General features: G+C 42.3%; 1 protein-coding gene and 1 long non-coding RNA gene across 2 annotated transcripts in view; both read left to right on the top strand.

Moving 5' to 3' along the window:
* LOC112653376 (uncharacterized) overlaps positions 1-21,063 on the top strand; it is a 100,360-nt gene that overhangs the window by 42,391 nt on the left and 36,906 nt on the right. The window contains exon 7 of the mRNA XM_025437485.3: positions 7,283-7,461. Coding sequence (XP_025293270.1) covers positions 7,283-7,461 — 179 coding nt within the window. The remainder of the gene's footprint in view (positions 1-7,282; positions 7,462-21,063) is intronic.
* LOC125754820 (uncharacterized) lies at positions 10,962-14,643 on the top strand. Its single transcript, XR_007409682.1, has 2 exons — positions 10,962-12,189; positions 14,350-14,643. It is a non-coding gene; the product is annotated as an uncharacterized LOC125754820 (long non-coding RNA).

Consider the following 21,063-nt stretch of genomic DNA (forward strand, 5'->3'; position numbering starts at 1 on the left):
GAGATGGGAAGTGCGACCAGTAGCAGAAGACAGCTCAACACCTCCTGCAGGGAATCGCTGAGGGACAGCTTCTTTTCTCCCCGGCGTGGTGCTGGGCAGCCAAGACCAAACCACTGAAGGCCAGGCAACTGGCAACACCTGTTCCTCATAGTCAGTGGGAAACAACCCAGCTGGATCAAGGACTTGATCACTTCTTCCTCAGGCTTAACCTCTACCACTCATTGATTATAACACAGCTCTTAATTGAGAAATAATAAAAACCAAAAAAGATGCAGATAAACAAAATAGAAAATAATAAAAAGAAAAGAGGAAAAATTTTAAATAATAAAATACTACCTTGAACAACTATATAACAGTAAATGTGAAAACTAGGTAAGTAAAGACATTTTCCAAAAGTAATTAAGGTGCCAAAATTAGTGCAATAATAAATAGAAACTTGGCATAGACTGCAATAAAGATATTTGTAGAGCAAACAAAAAAGACCACCTGACTTTTCTCCCATTTCCACCCCTACTCCATCCTCCATTCATAAGCGCAAGATGCCAGTCACTTTTATGGATGAAGTGTTTCCAACTTTCAAGAGCAAATAATCCATATTCCAGAGTTTTTTCAGGACATAGGAAAAAGTGATGCTTCTCAGCTCATTTTATGAGGCTACTATAATCTTGATTCCAGAACAAGATAGGTATAGTATGAAAAATAAAAAAAAAATATGTCCATTTTACATGTGTATAGATGCACAAAACCGAAGAAAAATTGTAGCTACTTGAATAAAACTGTTTATCAAAATTACATATAAGACATCATAATGAAGTAGGATTTATCCCTAAATAAGAATGGCTTTCTAAGAAAATATTTTGGTACAAATCATCACGTTAATGAATGAAAGAAAAAAAAATTGCATGACTTTTTCAATAGAAAAGTCAGTAATAAAGTTTAGTACAAGTATATGTATTTTAAATTCCATAAATAGTAGGAATAGAAGTTTCTTTTCATAACTTGATAAAGGTTATCTACCAAAAATCTTACCACAAAAAGTAAAAAGTATGTAAAGTATATACAATAACAACAAAACATTTAATAGAGAAACTTCAAGCAGATTTCTTTTGGGATTGAAAAGAATAATGGCAGTTTTAACAACTTCTGTTTACCATGATATCTAAGGTCCTGACTTATTCAATAACACGAGAAAGAAAAATAAAGGTCAATGGTCTTGGAAGGAAAGAGATAAAGCTGTTATTATTTGCAGATTATCTGATCATAACAAAATCAATAGACCAACGCTTAGAACTAATTAGAGCAACATCGACCAAATTGAGGTTTCCTTGTAAAAATCAGTAGTGTTCTTCTACACCAGTCATAACCAAAAAGAAAATAAAAGGAAACTAATATATGATTAATAATGGCAGCAAAACCACCAGGTAGGAAAGAATTAATCCAACCCAGAACACACAAGAGCTTCATAAAAAAAAATCTTTACGACTCAATCAAAGTACATAAAAGAAGACTTAAATAACTGAAGATATATAGTATCTTCATGGGTGGAAGAACTTTATAAAGATCTCAATTCCCCCAAATTAATCTAAATACTCAATAATTTTTCAATAAAATTTTATTAAAAATGTTTGAGTAGCTCGTCAAACTTATCCTCAGATTTATGTGGAAGGATAACTGTCTACAAGTAGCTAGATCATTTATGAATGGGGCTCGCCACGACAAAGGAACGTTTCATACCAGATATTAAGGTATATTGTAAAACCATAATAATAAGTAATAAAAAGAGTGGCACTCACAGCAATAGACCAGTGGAATGGAGTGGATTAGAAAGCTCAGAAACACACTCAAATATTTATTAAAACTTGATGTAAGAAAAAGTAGCACCACGACGAGGAGGAGGCAAAATTTTTACTACACCATTTTTACAGAGAACCACAAATTGGATGGATTGACGTCCGTACGTTATGCTTCATATTTTATACCACATACAAAAGTGGACCTCAGATGTATTAAAGACCTCATTTTTTAAGTTATAAACATAATGTCAATACAGGAAACTAGGAGAATAACTTTGTTGGTGAGCAGAGAAACTCAGTGAACAACAGGATGACACTTTAGATCCACCAGACTGGGGGGCAGCAGGGTGGGGGGTGGATAGGAATCTGATTATCGCCAGCTTTGGTGAGGATATGAGGAAATGAGAATCCCCATGTACTCTTGCTGTGCTATTGGATCTCAGAGAGCAGTCTGGCAACGTCTAGTAAAGCGCCTATAAATCCTTTGTCCTGGCAATTGCTCTTCTGCAGATAGAAGCCCAAAGAAACTGCTGAGATGACATACACAAGGACGTTCATCGCAGTGTTCTGTGTGACAGAATTGTCAGAGGCAGTCAGAGCGACCATCACCAGGGCAGTGGGTAAACAAGCCAACAACGGATGCATACTCCACACTTCTGTGCCTCGCTTTGAAACAACATACAAGATGTACATTTAGCCAGCAACATGGGTAGAGCCTAAAAGACATGGTTTAGAGTAAAAAAGAGAGAGACAGACAGAGACAGAAATAGAATGAGATCTTAGCATAATACCATTTATGTGGAATAAAAAGACAAACACAAAGGAGTGTATCCGAGGCCCTTATATCAAACATGTTCTGTGCGTGCCCCGTTGTGGGGAGCAGACCGTGTGCGGGGAATTAGGAATAGAGGCAGGAAATAAAGTGAAACAAAACAAAAGGGGTCTGTGCTCCAAGCACAACTGCATGCAACGACCTGAGTGTGACGATGGGCTCGGCCGTCTGCAGCCAGGTTCATGAACAACGGGCAAAGGGCCTCCTACAGGGCACCCACCCACACACGGTTTCAGCTCCACGCACGCTCTACGATTTATAGGCAGTAATGGTGAAGGGAGGCCAAAACAAAAAACAAAACAGGACTGCTGAGAGGCAGTGGGGCTGTGAGAATATATGTGACCATGAAACTAAAAAAAAAAAAAAAAAAAAAAAAAGAAGAGAAAGGGAAAGAAATGAGGGGAATAATTTAATTTTTATGTAGTGCTTTCCACATTCAATTTTAGCAAGCATGTAAATTGGTCAGGGTATTTCTGGGATGTGTAGAATTTGAAACAAGCCGTTGGGAGGAAGCGGGTGGCGGGGAGGTTCTCTTTAGGAGAGAAGTCACCAACTTGTTGAAGAAAGCAATAATCACCAAGCAACAAATGGAGCCTCTTGTTAAATCCATAGAATACATAGAGGTGTTGAAAAACATAGCCAAAAAAGAAAAAAAAAAGAAAAATATAGCCAAGCAGAGTCTAACAAGAATAACAAGTAAACACGAGGTTGTTCAAAAACCTAAGTGTTTCTGCTTGCCTCTTGTACCTGTTTGCACAAACTTCTTAAAAGTCTTCTTTTTTTTTTTTTTTTACTGCTATTTCTGTACAGTTTCATTCTTAGGTATTTTAAACTTTGGTAAAAATCTTGTGACAGTGCAGGTTGCTACTTTGCTAATTTAGATGTATAAACATCCAATCACTTCCCTTAAAACATTAAATCTGAAATCTAGCTTTCTGTCAAACTCAGACTCACCCAAGAAACTCTTAAATATGAAGTTCCTGGCGGTGGCCTGCACCTCTGATATTTGAAGGAGCGCTCCCCGGTGATTCCCTCGCAGCAAGCCCAGCCTGAGTGCTGAGCTCAGCATCTCGGAGGCATGGCCAAGAGGTGATAGCTGGAGGATTCCAAGTCTATTTTGGGGGCAGCTTTTATCCTGTCTCCCTAGACTAGCATTAGAAAGGGGATCTACCGTATGCTGCAAGCTCAAGTTCTCAGTGATCCTATTGAAATAACAGTCCTGTGCAACAACAACAACATCAAATAATATATTAATATCGGGATCCCTGGGTGGCGCAGCGGTTTGGCGCCTGCCTTTGGCCTAGGGCGCGATCCCGGAGATCCGGAATCGAATCCCACGTCCGGCTCCCAGTGCATGGAGCCTGCTTCTCCCTCTGCCTGTGTCTCTGCCTCTCTCTCTCTCTCTCTCTCTGACTATCATAAATAAATAAAAAATTAAAAAAAATAATAATATATTAATATCCATGACATTGCAGACCATGGAATAACACAAAATTAAAATAATCAAATAATAATCCTCTTCAAGAATACGAACCACACACTCCTGTACAAATTACCTCAATTTTGCTGCTGGGAAAACCAAGATTTAAGAAAGTGTTCGGGATCACAATGGGAAGTAACACTAGCTCCATGGGAGTCCCTGTTTGGTGAAGTCCCTCATCCCCCGTCCTCCCCCACCCCCAACCCAACCCGTTGAGCTCTTGCAGGGCCAGTTACTTGCAGGCTAAAATAGGAGATTTAATCATGGAAGGAAAATGCTGCAAAGAAAGAGGAAAGGAAAACAATGAAGCTCAATCAACCTGGGAGCCCTTTGGGCCTGTGGGGCTCCTTTGTTGTCACCAAGAGCAGCTCGACTCAAAGCCCAGTGCAGGAGTCTGGGACCTGGGCAGCTGACCAGGGGCCGGCCCCCCACGCAGCCTCAGGGGCCGCACACGTCTTGCACATTTTTCCTCGGCGCCTGTGAGGGTGGTGGAGTTTGTCTGACAGCAGAGGTGCGACTCTGACACAGTATAAGATTGGTGGCATAATAAGAAGACAGTGATCCAGAGAGAAAGTGTGAATTAGAAAGAGAAATCGTTTTGCTCTCTCCTGTAGCTGTAAATAACCTGGCCCACAACTCCCAACTTCCCAAACTCCAGGCCAAAGTGCCAAGGGAAGAAGAGTTTGCTGGAGGGGGGCTTGTCCGGTCAAGGACGACGTCATCTCCAAAGAACTGTATTTGCTAGACGTGGATTTTTCAACCTTGTTCATCACGGCAAACGGTGCTCTGGACTCTCCCTGCAGGCCATTGGGTCTTCCCCCTTCCCAAAACGCCAGCAAGATTTCTGGGCAGCCCAGCAGAGAGAGGCAACGGCTGGGTGTTTCCCTTCTCCAAGGTGGGGAGACACTCAGAGACATAAGTAAGGGGGGGGGGGCAAGCTAATCATCTTGTTGTTGCAAACTATTGTGGTTGAGAAAGAAAGCAGAGTGGGGAAACTGGATCGTAGTCAAGGGAGGGAAGGGAAGCGTAGTGGTCGGTGACCAGGACCGGGCTGGTGAGCAGAGCCTCTTGGCAACTGAGAGATGCCTGGCCACTTGGTCCTGAAATTATGGTCCAACATCCAGAGAGAACTTGCAGCAAACATGGGCTCTCAGGACTCAGCCCAGACCTACTGACTGAAGGCAGCAATTTCATAAATGCACCAGGTGATTTGCATCTACATTTGTTTGAGAAGCACCAAATTAGGAACTTTCCATGTTCTTCGATCCCAGTAAATTGATAAGTAGTAAAACCAAAAGGGTTTGCTTGTACTTTGTCAATAGTCCTTTTAACACACACACACACACACACACACACACACACACACACACTTCAATGACTATATAAATAATCTAATTTGGAAATAATATAAAAAATAATAATCTAAAGTCTATCATACCCAGGGGCTCATAGCCCCTCAAAGAATATAAACCCCCCATCGCACAGCAGCTGCTTGGAAATCGGCAACTCCCTGTGTATCAGGATCATGTCCTAACTCTGAATGTGAAAGACTTTCCTTTAATATGATGACGCCGCGCTGCAGCAGGACCATCTGTATCCCCGCCCCAGAGAGAATTTTCTGGTGAACCAAGTTATGTTTACGGCCAGCTGAAACTCAAGCTTCCCCTGATCAGTATCAGAGAAACCCATATGCAGTCTGTGTAAGCAAGAGGAAAATGACCTCAGGGGGCAGCCCGCTGCAGCAGTACATAAATAAATTGGCAGATGTGTCAACTATGCATATGAGTCCACAGTGCAGTTCTTCGGGGACTAAAGTCCAAAGACAAAGACGTTTGTGGGTTGCCGGTCAATCTGGAGCATTTCTTCTAATTTCTCTGGATGTGTTTTTGACAGGAGCTTAAGGGCAGTTCAATAAATTAAAATGTATTTACATGGCAATGAAGAATTATCTTGACACACAGAGTTATTTAATTACCAAGGTGCATTGCGTGCTGCTAAAGTTAAGACTGTGTCAGCCTTTCTGGGACAAATCTTTATTTTCAGGGCCATGTGGCTCAGCCAGGAATGATCCCCTGGGTTGGAGCTTGTCATTTATATAAGAGGAGTCTCCTCACTGACCCCCATTTCCATAGACAGCTCTAAACAGATCGGTAATCTCAATGTCAGACATCATGATGAAGTCAGCGCTGCTAAGGCCAAATGTCCCCCTTCAGGGATGTGGCCTCCCTCCCAGAGGAATTGTAAATGAAGTCATACCCCATTTGCAGTCTTCAAAGCATGTCAGGGTTGCTGTCTGTCTGAGTGACATTCAGAGAATTTTCTTGAGGTATCAAGAGGTAGGCGTATGATGAAAGTCTGTTTCCATGCTGGCAGCATCAAAGCACGATTGGTAACTGGTGACCTCATATTATTAGGGACAGGGACAGTTCCCCCCACAGCTATGCACCATAGTGATCATAGAGGAAAGGTGGCACCTCTGAGGTCTAGGCCCCAAGGAAGTCACTCTGAGAAAGAGGACAGGTACCTGGAAGCTCAGGGTCAAACCCTCAGCACGAAGTTGGATAGGAAAGAAAGAGAGGGTGCAAACCTTTCTGCCTCAGCTTTCCTAGAATTTGTCTACTTCTGAATTCCTAATAAATTTTGATCAGAAATAATACGGGCAGCCCATCTATTAGCATGGTTTAGATCCTCCCTTTAGCTAACCCAAGTCAAGGAGGATAATTATCTTGAAGGAACATGAGATAGCAAAGCCAAACACCACCCACCTTCCTTCGTCAGATGTAAATCAAAGTATGTTAAAGATTTAGCTTGACATCATGACAGACAGTGAGAACGAACAGACATGAGTCCTCCCGCCTGAGAAGCTCACAAGACCAAATGGTTGAATATGAAAGGAAGAGCCAGGAACCTTGGCTCCCACATCCAGGTCAGCCCCATCTGAGTTATGGGTCAAAGAGGTCACATTACCTCCCCAGTTTTCATTTTCCTCATCCACACGAGGGACTGAATCCCTGAGGAACTCTCCCTCATTCGTTCCACCTGTAGGATTCTATTTCGTGCTTTCCATTTGCGTGAACAATAACCCCCTTTCCACCCGTTCCTTCTGAAAAGCCACAGCCTCTCCCAGTTGATGGTAAGATTTTCAGCCACGGAACTATCCCAAATTCGTTTCTGTAGGTCCGGACATCTTGACCCTCGTGGTGGGATCTGACATCAGTCGCTGTCCCAATACTCCTTGGCCCACCTGCCGCGGCTACCTCCATAAGAGGACTCACTCGGGCTTTGTGAAGGGTTGGAGGAAGAGGTGGTTTGTGCTGAAGCATGACGGCTGCCTCCACTATTACAGACACAAGAAGGTAAACTGGGGGTAAGAATAAGAAACCCTGGGAAGTGCCGTCAGCCCGTTCCCGAAGTCTTGTCTTACGAGGTACCATGTTGTAGGAGTCTGGACACAGTGTTCTCTCCTGTGACTTTTAAAGTACTTTTCCTTCTTCAGAGGTACAGAGAATTGTAATTTATTTTCTCTGCTGCTGCATAAATCAAGGCTGGCATAAGTTTCTATCTCGTTTATTCCTATTTTCAGATCCTCTGTGAAAATTTCCTTATCAAAGCCAAGAAAATAAGAACCAAACTGCATACCTAGTACCCTAGAGAAATCAAAGTAGGCGAAGGCAAAGTGCAGCTAACATCTCGCTGGACCGCAGTGCCTGAGCACTGTTCCCTAGGTTACGGGGATTGATGTTAGCAAGGCTTCTGAAGCCTCCGAGAAGCTGCCTGGAGTACCTTGTTTCATTTCCCAGATTTCATTAAAGCAGCAATTTCTAACTCTAGGAGAAGGTTGGAATATTTAGAGGAGTATGCAGATCCAATCCTCCTCCCAGATGTTTCTCATCCAGCAGGCCTGGGATGGGGCCTGGGCCCATGGAGCTGGGGAAGGCACCTTGAGGGATTCCGGGGTGCACTTCAGACTGCTAACCCAGGGGTCACGTCCTGTCTGTGGAAGTGTTTTCCTAGCCCTGTGCAATATGGCGTTTAATTTCCGTAACCAGATGCAAACATCATAAAATCCAGAGATTTCCCACAGAAATCCTGATTTCCAACTTCTCTTGAAAAAAATCCCTAGCAAACAAGTTGATGGGAGCTGAATAGCAACTCCCTCCTCTAGGAGCGTGGAAGCTGTCTGGTTCAAGAGAGCGTTCACTCCTTCCCACTGTCTTCTGCTCTTTTGGCTTCACTCTGAACCACAGGTGCAACCTACCTCTAATAATGTAAAAAAACAGGAATTTTGGTTGTTTCCCTTATATAGGACACGAGCTCTTTCTGCCTTTATTTTACATTGCCCTAGTATCTTAAGGTCAAGCTGCTGCTTTTTTTCTTTTTGTATTTTATATATATGTATGTATAAGAGTATATATATACTCTTTATACATTTAAATATAATATATATATATTTAAAACCTTATTCCTTTCTGGATAGAGGAAAGGAATTTATCAATAAAGAGATCAGTACCTTTTTTTTTTTTTTTTTTCAAAAAATGAGGCATAATGTTGCCTATTGTAGCATGGCCAAGAATCTTCTTTCCCTAGACTGTGAATCACTTATTTGTGACAATCACGAAGAGGTGTCTGTCTTTTGTAGGAATGTGAGCCTCTGCCACTTTGAAAAAACTTTGTCTCCCTCCAGTGCAGGAAAATAGGATTCTCTGTAAGCAGGGATGAGAAATGATGGTCCGGCCTTGTTCTCTCTGTTCTGACTGTGAAAGTGAAACAGACCAGAAGCTTCTAACCTGGGTATGCTTCAGAAGCCCCTGAAGGATTTTCCAAAGTACATGCAAAAACCGTCTCTTTCCCCCATACCCCCTAAAGGGGTCCTGGAAACCGTATGGTCTTTTTTAAGCTTTTTCAAGGTAATTCTCATGGAACTGAGAATTTCCATGGCTAGTCCCATGGCAAAGTGTGTTCCCATCTAGAGTCAAAGGGCAAAAATAAAAACAATAATGCAAGCTTACCAGTTTATCTTTGATGGGATAGTCCTTTATCCTGAGAAGGTGTCCTTTCCACCTCTCAGTGATAATTTTTGTTTCCTCTCGTGCAATAGTGACAAAACAATGCTAGTTTTTCTCTCATGGCTTCTCTCAGCAAAACAAATACATAAAGCGACTTATGTCAGGTACCCTATATTTTAAGGTTCCTGGTTCTTGAAATTCAGAATGGCTCCTGGATCCAGGGCTTTACGTCTGGATTTGCCAGGTGGCAGTCTCGGGACTGGTGCTGCCTGCAGATGTTATGTTTGGCTTGCACAGTGTTTTTATAAATTTTTTAATTAAATGCATTCAGGTGAAGCATGTGCTGTCCAATTTGCCATAATCCCTACTACTCCTCATTTCCTTACACTGAGCCCAGTTATTTGAATTACCCAGTAGGCCCTATAAGGATTTGAGTGCACGAATCCTGGGGTAGAATTTATGTGGAAAATTACAAGTGTGGCGGTATCATGGTTAAAATTAAGATAGTTTTTTTTTTTTTAACTGCTTCTAGTCCTCTTTGGGTAAGAAATGTGGTTCTTATATAAGTTTGGACACAGAACACCATCGCTACAGTAGGTTTTAACATGGAGATGGTAAAATACAAAAATAAGGTGTTATTTTGTTTATAAAGAACCAAAATCAGATGCCTTGTGGAGCTGCAAATTCCAGAATATTATACATCTGATCTTTAGAAGAGATGGCAATGACTGAGAAGAGTTAAAGGGGCACAGTAAGAACATAACAGAATAAATTAGCGGAAAATGAACTCAGTCATACAGTATTCACTCAAGCAATAAATATTTATTGAGTGCTCTTATGAGCCAGGCATTATGCTAAACTCTGGAAACACATACGAGAAAGACAAGGTACCTGCCCTGTTTGTGCTTATGGTTACAAAGAAAAGACCGCTATTAAGGAATATATTCACAAATAAACTGGAAATTGTGAGTGGTACTACGAGTAAAACTATAGGGCGAGAGAGGAGAACAGTAGCAGCCTGGATCCAACCAAAGGTACAATAACAAGTGAAGCTTAATATAAAGAATTATTAAACTATGATAAGAGAATAACTATAGGCTATTAAAAAAATACTATATGGTATCAAGGGAAATATTCAAGCAAGGACACACTCAGAAGTAGGACCCTCTCCAGGGCTGGACATTCAGATCTCCTTGGGAAATGTAGTTGAGTCCACTGGATGGAGGGCAGCTCGCTGGTTTGAAACTGGGCCAGATGGACTGTGAGGTCACAGGGCAAACAGATCCCTTTGCATCACAGATGGGGGAGATGAACAGAAGCTGGTAGCCTGGGCCTGGGTATGTGACAGGAGTAGGATTGCCAGTGTGGCAGGAGGCCTGGGGCACAAGGTGTCCTTGTGGGGAAGACTGTCTGGAGGGTGGTGGGATGGGGAGGGCTGCTAGGAAGGAGGAGAAAGGAACACAGGGAAAGGGTGTACCAGGATGGGCAGGAGGCCTGGGGCATAAGAAGGATGTCCATGTGGAGAGGGCTACAGGAAATGATCACTAGGCCACACTGGGGCTGCAAGGTCTCCAGGGACAGCATGTTGGGACAAAACACCCCCAGGCATCCACATACCCACACTGCAGACCCCTCCTGAGCCACTGCAAGGACCAGGAGCATCCTTCCTCCTGCAATGTGCCTCCAGCGCCCTCTACTGAAAAAAGCTTAACACCAGGTGTTCTGTGAAAGGGAACTATGGAAAGTCCTTCCATCGATTCTTGTGGAGCATATATCGAGAAGTAAATTTGGAGCTGAAAATCAACAAGCTCACAACTAGCACAAAAGCAAAACGAAAGGTCAAGTATAAATTAGGAAAATGGGGAATAGAAAATGCATTCCTTCTTGAGGATATAACATTTTAGCTGAGGCCTGAGGGTTGGGAATAAAAATTAGCCAGACAGGAAGTTGGGATGAACATTCTCCATACAGAAAAAAGATCTGTGAAGTGCTCCCCAAGTTGGAAAAAAAGCTTGGCAAGTTTGAAGATCTCAGAGAAAGCCCAGTGTGGCTAAGTCAGAGGGCAAGGAGAAGGTGGGGAAGGCAACAGGTCAGGTTAAAGAGTTAGGTTGAAGGTGGGTTATATGGGGCCCTGAGTCAATGACAGGGATAGTTGGATGTTCTCCTAACTACGAAAAAAAGTCACCAAAATATCTTAGGCAAAGGAATTTCCCAAAGATCATACCACATTCTGACTGTTATGTGTAGAATAAATTGGAAGAGGACAGGAATTGAAAAAAAAAAATACCAGTTAGTTAGCTTAGTACCATAGCCTAAGCAAGAAGAGATATTTGGTCTTGACCAGGGTTGGAATAATGAAGCTCAGTGGTTAGATCGCCAGATATATTTAAAAGATAAAAACCACAGTATTTGGGAATGAATTAAATGTGGCAGAGAAAGTGCATATAAGGGTCATTCAAGGATGACTTCGAAGTTTTAGCAAAAGTAACTGGTGGAATAAGGTGTCATTTACTGAAGAGGGAATAGGTGACAAGGGCACAGGGTAAGGTGAGATCAGTAGTTCAATTTGAACTACTATGTAGTATGGAGAGAGGATTTATGGTATCATATATACTCCATCGTTATAGAATAGCACATATATAGTATTTAAGGCCACGGCAATTGATGAGATTGCTCGAGGAGAGAATCTAGTGAGATGAAAAGAGAGCCCTCAACCGAAACCCCAAGGGTGGACAGAGCAGAAGGAAAAAGGAAAGGTGGTTGAGAGGGGTAGCCAGAGAAATATAAACAAAACGTGTGTCAGGGAATCAAGATTTTTTTAAAAGTTTCAAAAAAAGGAAGGTCACCAGTGTCTCCCAGTGTTGTGCAAGGCCACGCTATGCTGAGTGTTAGGAAATAGCCATTGAATTTGGCATTACAAAGTCCTTGGACTCTTTGGTAAGAGGCATCTGGCTTATGCAAAGTGAAACAGCTCATTAGTGTGAATTGGAAAAGTGCAAACAGCATTTGTAGACCAGTCTTTTGTAAAGCTTGCCTCTGAAAGAGACTAGAGAAACGGTCGAACGTGCAGACTGAAGAGTGTGTAGCTCATTTACAGTTATTGTAATTACTTATATAATTGGGTTTGCATCTACTGTCCTTGTTTTTACTTTCCATTTGTCTCTCTATTCTGTTTCTTTCCTTCACCTTTCTCGCCTCCTTTCAATTAATTAAATAGTTTTTACAATTCCACTTAACTTGGGGGTTAGTAAGTCTTTTACCATTCTTTCTGCGATCACCAGAAATATTACAATGTGCTTGAACTTCTTAGAATTGAATGTAAATTTGTACTTATGCTCTTTGATGGGCATCGCGGCATGTAACTTAGCCATGCCCTAGGTAGTCCGCTTGTGTTACCATGTATTTTAATTCTATACAGATTGCAAGTCCTCTAAGACATTATTAACATGCTTTTATACAGCCAATATTCTTTTATATTTATCCACATATCTACCTTGTTCCGTGGGCATTCGTCTGTCCCTGCATCTTCGAGCATTTAACCGGGCAACGTCTTCCTTAAGTCAACAGAAAGCCAAAAGAACACTCTCCTTTGTGCTTTATGCTGCAGAGATTTTTCTGACATCCTTCCAGCTGTCTGGTTTAATAGCAAATTAACCCCCCCACCACCAAAGTTCCTAATTTTAATAATTATATATTCAGTCCCAATTTTCATTTGACTTGTTTTTTATAATTACCTGCATGAGCTGAAATGCTTCCACTTGTCTTTTATCTGTGAACATAGTGATCCTAGTCATGCTAAATTTCATCCCTTATCAGGATCCCCTATTGATTTGTTTCTGTTACCTGTCATTTCTGCAGTTCTGTTTCTGTTAGGACGACAAAAGCCCTAGTCCAAGGTCATCTTCTAACCAGCATGAAAATAATTGTAAGGCAATTAGTCCTTGTGAGGGCGGGCTGCTTTACCATTCAACCTAACTGCCAGGGTCATTCTTTGGGGTTCTACCTCAGAGCCTGACTTGTCACGACCACTTCCCTGATGGGCCCTGAACTCCCTTAAGTCCTTGAGAGCTCTTTTTAGCTCCTCAGCCTTTTCAGGAGGTGACCCCAATGTGGGGCTCATCCCCTGCTGGGTTTTAGCCCCATTATACGTCACTGTCTTACGAGCCTTCTGAAGTATTTGAAGAGGCATTTATAGATACACTTCAACTTTTCTGTTTTTCTCAGTAATCGAATCTGTACTAATTAATTATCTGCCGTCACTAAAATAGCAGTTCTGATGATAGCCAAAAAAGGAAGGATGAGGGGAAACATGTTTTGTTATTGTTTTTCTGGTATGAGACACCGAAGTGTGAGTGCTCCTGAGGGTAGGGTCAAACCGAGGAATTGCTGATGGATGTGTTTCCCTTGCAAGCCATCCATCCTGAAAGTCGGGGGTCTCTAGCTCATAGGAACCACGAGAGAAACTGAACTTTGTGAAGGATAAGACTGAATGTTCAACCAGGTTCCAAACAAAAGGAAGCATTCTCTGTATGTTGTAGCAGAACAAGCCAGCCTTTGTCCGTTCTATGACTCCATGTGTGCAAGGCCCCAGGCGTGGGTGTGTGTGGGCAGCGCAGTGGGGACTGGGAGACACCAGGCTTTACAATGTAACGCTTCAAATACGTGTCTCTATTTTGGGAGTTTCTGATCGTTGACTTTGCTATGTTGGAGGAGGAGCCCAAGGGGCTGAATGACACACAACAGTGTGGGAGACTTCATTTTGAACAAAGATTAAAATTTGGAGCACGAAATAGGATTCATGAGTTTTGTTATGTGTCTCGAATCTCTTTGTAAATGAGACCTATTTCTCTTTGATTTCCTTCAACAACAGGAAAGGAAATTACGTCCCCTTCCAATGGTACCCAGATGCTGACTATTTGCTTTCAAAAGCTGCAAAGCCCTAAAACTAAACGGGGACAAGTTGAAGTAGGATGGAGTGTGGGCTTTGAAGGTCAGTCTAGCTCTACGGCCTCCAATCTTAGAATCCTTTTTTTTTTTTTTTTTGGTATGACTTTTAGGAAACTAAGAGTTACCAGGAAATGGGTAGCTCTTGGTATTGGCCAAAGGATTGAGCCAAGAAGAAGAGGAAAACCAGGCTCACAGAATTCATTTCACCGGGAAGTAGGAGGAAGCAATATAGGTGATTTCTGATGGCACCTTATGGTTGTGCTTGTTACCAGAGTGCTTCCTTGCCTGCAGGTGCCCAGGTGACTCTACGGGAGACAGGATATTGGAGGTCTGGGGAGAAGTCTGGCAAGAGACTCGGGCGTGTCAATCGTTTGTGGGTAGGGTTGGCACCACATGCCATGAGATAAACTAAGGAGAACGGAGATCACAAGAGAAGAGAGCTAAGGTCAACGCCATTGGACAGAGGACAGAGCCGGTCAGAAGTCTGGTGCAGGAATGAGGACCCAGATCAGAGTGTGAACAGGAACAGACAGTGAGACGAGTCTTATGTTCCCAAAGGCCAGAAATAAACGTGCTTCAAAAAGGTAGGAGTGGTCAGTGGAGCCAAATGCTGCTATGAAGTAGTTTCCTGCTAGATGTAAGCCTCTTGGTGGGAGGACGGCCCGCCCTGGCTGTGTCTGGCCTTGTCCGCCTACATCTTTGATCCTCCTTTTTCCAGATCCAAAGGCCTATTTGTCTCTGCCATCCAGAGGGGCGACTCCCCTGAATGCATATTTCGTGCAACTTTCTCTCTTCTCCCCCTTTTTCAGGCAAACTCTTAGAACGAGTTGTCCGATGGGGTCTTTCACTTTGTTTTCTAACTCAGGCATCCGTTTCTGCTCTCCTGTGCTTGTTGGGATTGTAACCGTGCCCAGATTACCCAGGGAGGGAGGGTGGGATGAGAAGAGCAGTGGGCCGCTGACATTCCACGGGGCGTGACATCCGCCCCATAAGGCTCTTACGTGCATTAAATTAAGTGACATTTGTAAACCAACCGACACATAGTCTCAAATACTAGATGCCCTCTCCTTGACCCATTTTACCCTACCCTGTGGTCACATGCCTCATAAGCGAGTACAGATTCAAACTCAGGTCTGCTTGGCTTAAAAAAGCTGCCGGCCAACTGCCTGGAAACCACAGTCCCTGACCCGTTTCCCAGGTTCACAGCCCCAAACTGGACCTCAGCCTGCTGATCTGCTTCTGCTCCAGATATCAGCCCTCGCTGGCTGCCTACCCACCCCTCTTGTCCTCACACTGTAACCGTGTCCTCCCCTCGAGAACGCCGCAGGACCAAAGAGAGGCTAAGACAGGAACTGTTAGGTAAGGTTGGTGAAGTTCACAGGAGTGGAGCAAATAAATACCCAATGGATGGAGGGGTGCTTGTGGCATTCGGAAAGCAGGGGGTGAGCCAGGACATGCACATGGGCAATATTAAAGGGGATCTGCAAGTTCCCACTAAGACGTTTAATGAGCTCATGTCTTAACTTTCAGAAATACCTCATCGAAACCTTCATCTGTAATTTAAGAGATGCCCAGTAGGTGGTGGGGCTTCCTCACAGATGGCTGTTCAGAGCCAACCCGTGGATAGTCTGAATCCCAAAATTCTTGTGAATGCAGATTGGAAAATTAATTTAGACTGGCTTTCTCCTTTCCCCAAATAGGAAAATGGGGATTAAATAGTATATAATTTACAACAGAGGATGCAGCACTTGAACCAGGGTGGCTGATAGTCACCCGAAATTCTCTGATTTTTACTAGATACCAGCCTCCAGCTCTGAGTAATTTCCCATAAGAAGACCATGCAATGGCACCAAGCAGCTGGTTCTGGGTTAGGAGGGTGTAAGTGTATGTAGGAAAAGGCTTCTGACCTAAGAAGACCACATTCTTAGGATGATATTCCTTTTTTTTTTTTAAGATTTTATTTATTCATTCATTCATTCATGAGAGACAGAGAGGCAGAGACACAGGCAGAGAGAGAAGCAGGCTCGATGCAGGGAGCCCGACGTGGGCCTCGATCCCAGGGCCCCAGGATCACAACCTGAGCCACCCAAGCACCCCTTAGGATGATATTCTAATGGAGCTATTTATCCAGTATCAGGAAGACCCAATAAAAAAGGACACTTACAAATCACCTTTCTGATTTTCTGCCTTTTTTTCCCCTACAAAAAAATACCACCTGTGTAGGGTGTAAATTAGAAGGAAGCCAGTTTCCAAAAATGGCCTACTTCCCAGGTGACCGACCCTAGTACCTGGGACTCCCGGAGACACAGGCCAGGTCATCTGTTGCTAAAAGACATTCCTGGGAGCAATTCACATCCGTTCCATTATTGGCAAAATAATTACTGAAAAGTTCTCATAGGCCAGGGGGTAACGCTGTAAAAATAGTTTTCAAAGCCAACTCATGGAATTTCACTTTACTGTGGGAAGAGATGGAAACGAGACAAGCTAATTTCAGATGTGGGCAAGTATTTGGATGTGACAGTGGCTGAGGGGTGGGAGGGTGCTGAGGGGCTGTTCTCAAGGAATGGTCAAGAAAGCTTGTCAGAGAAGATGGTATTTAAGATAAAACAAAGAGGAGGAATGATTTCAGCAGAGGCAACAACTAGTACAAAGGCCCTGAGGAGGGAGTATTAAGCTCTTGGCAATCATTACCTCCTTAATAAGCATTAAGTAGCTCATCAGATTGCATCTTGAGACCGACTACTTGGTATATAGAAAGATCCTGAAGGAGCTCAGGCCTGGGGGAGCTTGGAGGTGGAGGAGAATGGAGGCCAGCAGTGTGACACTGGGCTGCGGGCTGCCCCGAGGTGCAAGGGAGGAGGCCTCACAAGAAAGCAGGAGAGATTTACTAAAGGGACAAACAGAGGGCACCAAATACGCACCGTAGGTGATTCAAAGTAGCTCTTAAAAAGCGCTTTTCATACAGCCTGCACATTTATTTCCATCTCATTGTTTTTCAAATGTAGTCTGGAAACCACACAGTAGAATCACCCAGGCACTTGTCACATCCCTGTGGGCATCACATCAGATTTTCCAAATCTGAATTCATGGGATGGGGATTGTCATAAACAATCAGAATATAGATTCTAATACATAGGCGCGCGCACGCACACACACACACACACACACACCCCATGAATATCATCCACACTAAAGTTGAGAACTGATGCTCTGTAGAATTAGCATTTTACCAATCCTTCAGCTCCTCAAATAGTACGGCCTTCTATTTCTGCTAGCACAGGCGCTGCTCTTCAGAGTAGGGAAAGGCTAAACCACCTCTGGGAGAATATGGGAGGAGTAATTCACGGCAAAAATCCTGCAAAACATTAGGGAGTTTTAAAGAGATCTTTAATAGTTCCCTTTATAATTTGTGGGTTTTTTAAATCTATAATATAAAAAGGAGCCCTTTTCCTTTTGGGTTTGAATAAACAGAGGACCGTGGGCTTTCTTCAAGGGCAGAGTGTTATTTTTCCTACGAATGGTACAGTTTTGTGGGCAGTAATGTTCTCTTCCTAAATCTCAAGAGCATTGAGCCCTCACCTCGTCCAGTTATTGGGGACTCATAGGAAAGAACGTTCCATTAGTGAAACTGTGGGTTGGGAGGTTGTGCCTTCAACTCCTGCAGTAGACAACAATGAGGACATGGCAAATGCTTTGGGAATGGTGAAGAAAATTAGTGTGTTCCTCAATCCACTGGTATCTTTGTATTTGTCTTAGAAAACTATGGCCACAAAAGCAAGAGCAAATTTGGACTTCTTGCCCACCCACCTCCCATCTGATGTTAGGTACTGAGTTTTTTGTTGTTGTTGTTGTTTTGTTTTACTAACTCTTCCACCCTCCCAACCCCAATATACCAACAAAAAGAGTGGGATTATTAGGCTGCCTCATATAGACTGATACCCTTAATGCTTGGTTTCTTTCTTTTTATCATCCAAAATTTGAAGAGAAAGCATCTAACTTCTTTCTTGCATAGATTTTTCTAGTAGGCTATCTACTGCCTACCAGTAGCAGCAGTTGTAGCAGTGGGGCCTTAAGATGTTTCAGAAGCCCGACAACCTTGGCTTAAAGACTCTTCAACCACTATTCACATCTTCAAATGCTTTAACCAAAAAGTCAGAGGCTTCATCAGGGCAGAAATTATTTGATGGCTCCATAATACTTTTTTTTTTTTTCCTGAAATAGCCTCATCTCCTTATTTCAGTGAAATATCTGCTAAACCAGCAAAAGGAGAATCCATCAATTAAAATTTGTGTATTTGTTCTTCACAAGAAATTCTTAGGGTACAAGTTTAAGAGTGGACGATTAAGGCAAATTATTCAAGAAGTACGCATGCCATTTGCATTTTTCCCTTTGGGATACATTTGTCATCATCATTTACGTGGAGGATATTTGCTTGCAGATCTGCCCTTTGCCTCAGAACTAGGATAATGTTTCCATTTAAACTGAGTCATCTTTGTCCTAAATATTGCAGAGTAGCCTGGACTGCCCAACTCCTGTTGCCTTGGGCCAGAGATGATGACAAGGCAAACTAAGCTACGGTCCCCAAATCTCTTGTTGTGTGCCATTTTGTGAGGCAGTCAGAGGTGTTGGTATATTACAAAGAATTAAGATATTAAATGAGCTGTATAAAATACTAGCCAAGAAATTTTAAAATAAAAAGCTTGCAAATGGATCACCCGCTTTGGCTCGGAAAAATGGGTTCTGAAAGCACAGAAAGAACATTTGCAACTTGACACTTTTCATCAGAAATTGAGAGAACTCAAGGTCAGTTTAATGTTAATTCTCACCCAGCTCTTTCATCCAACAGATATCAAGTTGCATTTGAATCTGGTACAGAGATATGAATTTAGGTCAGCTTGGCCTTCGCAGGACAAACTTCTTGAGAAATATTCTGTATCCATCTATTTGGTCTTGAGTACTATTAAGTTATCTTAAGGTGAAAATGACCAAAACCTGCCTTTTTCATAGAACGGGGAAATTCATTTCTGGTAAGTTGAAATTGCCTTTGAATAATTTATAGGGAACAGAGAATTCATCAGATCTCACATCATCAGCAGCCATGAGATTGCCTTGTTCTGTAATGGGTGCTATGGGAACTGGAAAGCTGGAGTTGGTTAGCGTAATTTCTAACCAGAATCTCATACAGGTTAAAGGCAGACAACATTTAAGAAATGGCAAGTCTGAGTCAAAATTATGTAAAAAGGAACCTTAAAAAGAATAGCCTCCCTGTAAAGGATATTCTCTAGAACTCTTACCCTGATGCTGATATTCATTCCACCATAATTCTCAGCCAGTATGCATCATCCTCTCACTTTTCATTAGGTGGGGGAGGTGATAATAATAGGAACAACAAGATACAGTAATAAAGCCAGATAAAATGAAAACTGTTTCATACAAAGAAGTAAGAAAATACCTCCAATTCATTGCTGAGCAACTCCCTATATATTTCTACCCAAATACTAAAATTTTCTCCCATCCTATTTAAGTGAGCTCTATGCCCAACATAGGGTTTGAACTCATGACCCTGAGATCAAGAGTCTCCTGCTCTACCAACTGAGCTAGCCAAGTGCCCCCTTCCTACTCTTTTAAACCTAATGCTGAATTACACTACATTGGGTCCCATTCAAAACTTAGAAATCTATAATCTTGGAATTTCACCAATATCCCATGTACAGTTGTCTTGTTCGTTAATTTAAAATGCTCTTACCATCTTTTGTGTGCAAGGGCCATAGCTAATCGTTAGTCTAAAAACCAAGTTGAATAGGACAAAGCTCCTACTCTTGCAAAGGATAGTGACTGAACTTTAACTTGGGTAAGATTTCTGCACACATAATGTGGGAGGAAAATTCCAGATGGAAGCAACAGCCTGAGGAAAGGCTGGACAAGAATGTGCTCAGGCCCAAACAAAGAACTGTAAGTGGACCAATCTGATTGCATCATGAGGTATATGGGGAAGACGAATGGAAATTTAGATCATACAGATAGACCAAAGCCAAATACTAACAAACCTTAAATTCAGAATAGAGAGCTGTACCTTGTTTGGGGGGCAATGCAGAATCACCGAGTAATTTTGAACCCCAGAAGCATACTGACAGATAAATGGAGCTCTTCTTTAGGACTGTGGGGCAGTGTTGGGAGGTTGAGTTGTACGGTGAGTTAGAGAGCCTTGCATTACTTCAGGCAAGAGATGAGAGGGTGAATTTGGACGATGGCATGAAGAGTCAAGGAGAGAAAACCCATCTCAGAAACGTCTTAGTTATTTATCTGTGATCCGAAACTTTTTCTTGCTATCATATGCTTTTTCAACATTCCTACATCCCGTATCTCACTGGAGACACCCTCCTTTACCATGTCGTGACCGATCTCTCCAGCCTACAGATGTGGAAGTTTTTAACCTGGAGCCCAAAGACCCCTGAGAGCATAATATTAAAAGGTTCTTGGACTTGGATGGTGAAAAAAGTTACTCCTTTATTTTCGGTAACCTCTATCTGAAACTTAAAAGTTTTCCTCAATTATAAAATAGGAAACAAACCATCATAAAATTCGCTGTTGTATCAACTTTTATAGATACCTTATGTCATATATAGTTATTGCTCATATAATAAAATATAGTTTATTAATCACTATTCTAAAAGTAAGGCCTATTACCCGTTAGACCTATTATCAGATCCTATTGTTTCATGTGTTACTAAAGAAGCAGGTGCTACTATATCACAAATTTGTCTTTAATATTTTGAAGATGGTATTTCAGTATATAAATCGATTTCCTGTGTAATCCTATGTGTTTTGATTAACACATTTTAAAATGTTATTCTGAAAAAAGATACACGAGCTTTTCCAGACTGTCAAACATCAAGAAGCCTTGTAGAGATCTGGATCATGTGAGATCATGACCTGACACAATTTCCTCACCATCTTCAAGGTCTAGCTCTCTATCCTTGAGAGAAAATGTTCCATCTGTCACTC

The sequence above is a fragment of the Canis lupus genome, chromosome 3 (assembly GCF_003254725.2).
Source record: "Canis lupus dingo isolate Sandy chromosome 3, ASM325472v2, whole genome shotgun sequence".
In the NCBI taxonomy this organism is placed as follows: Eukaryota; Metazoa; Chordata; class Mammalia; order Carnivora; family Canidae; genus Canis; species Canis lupus.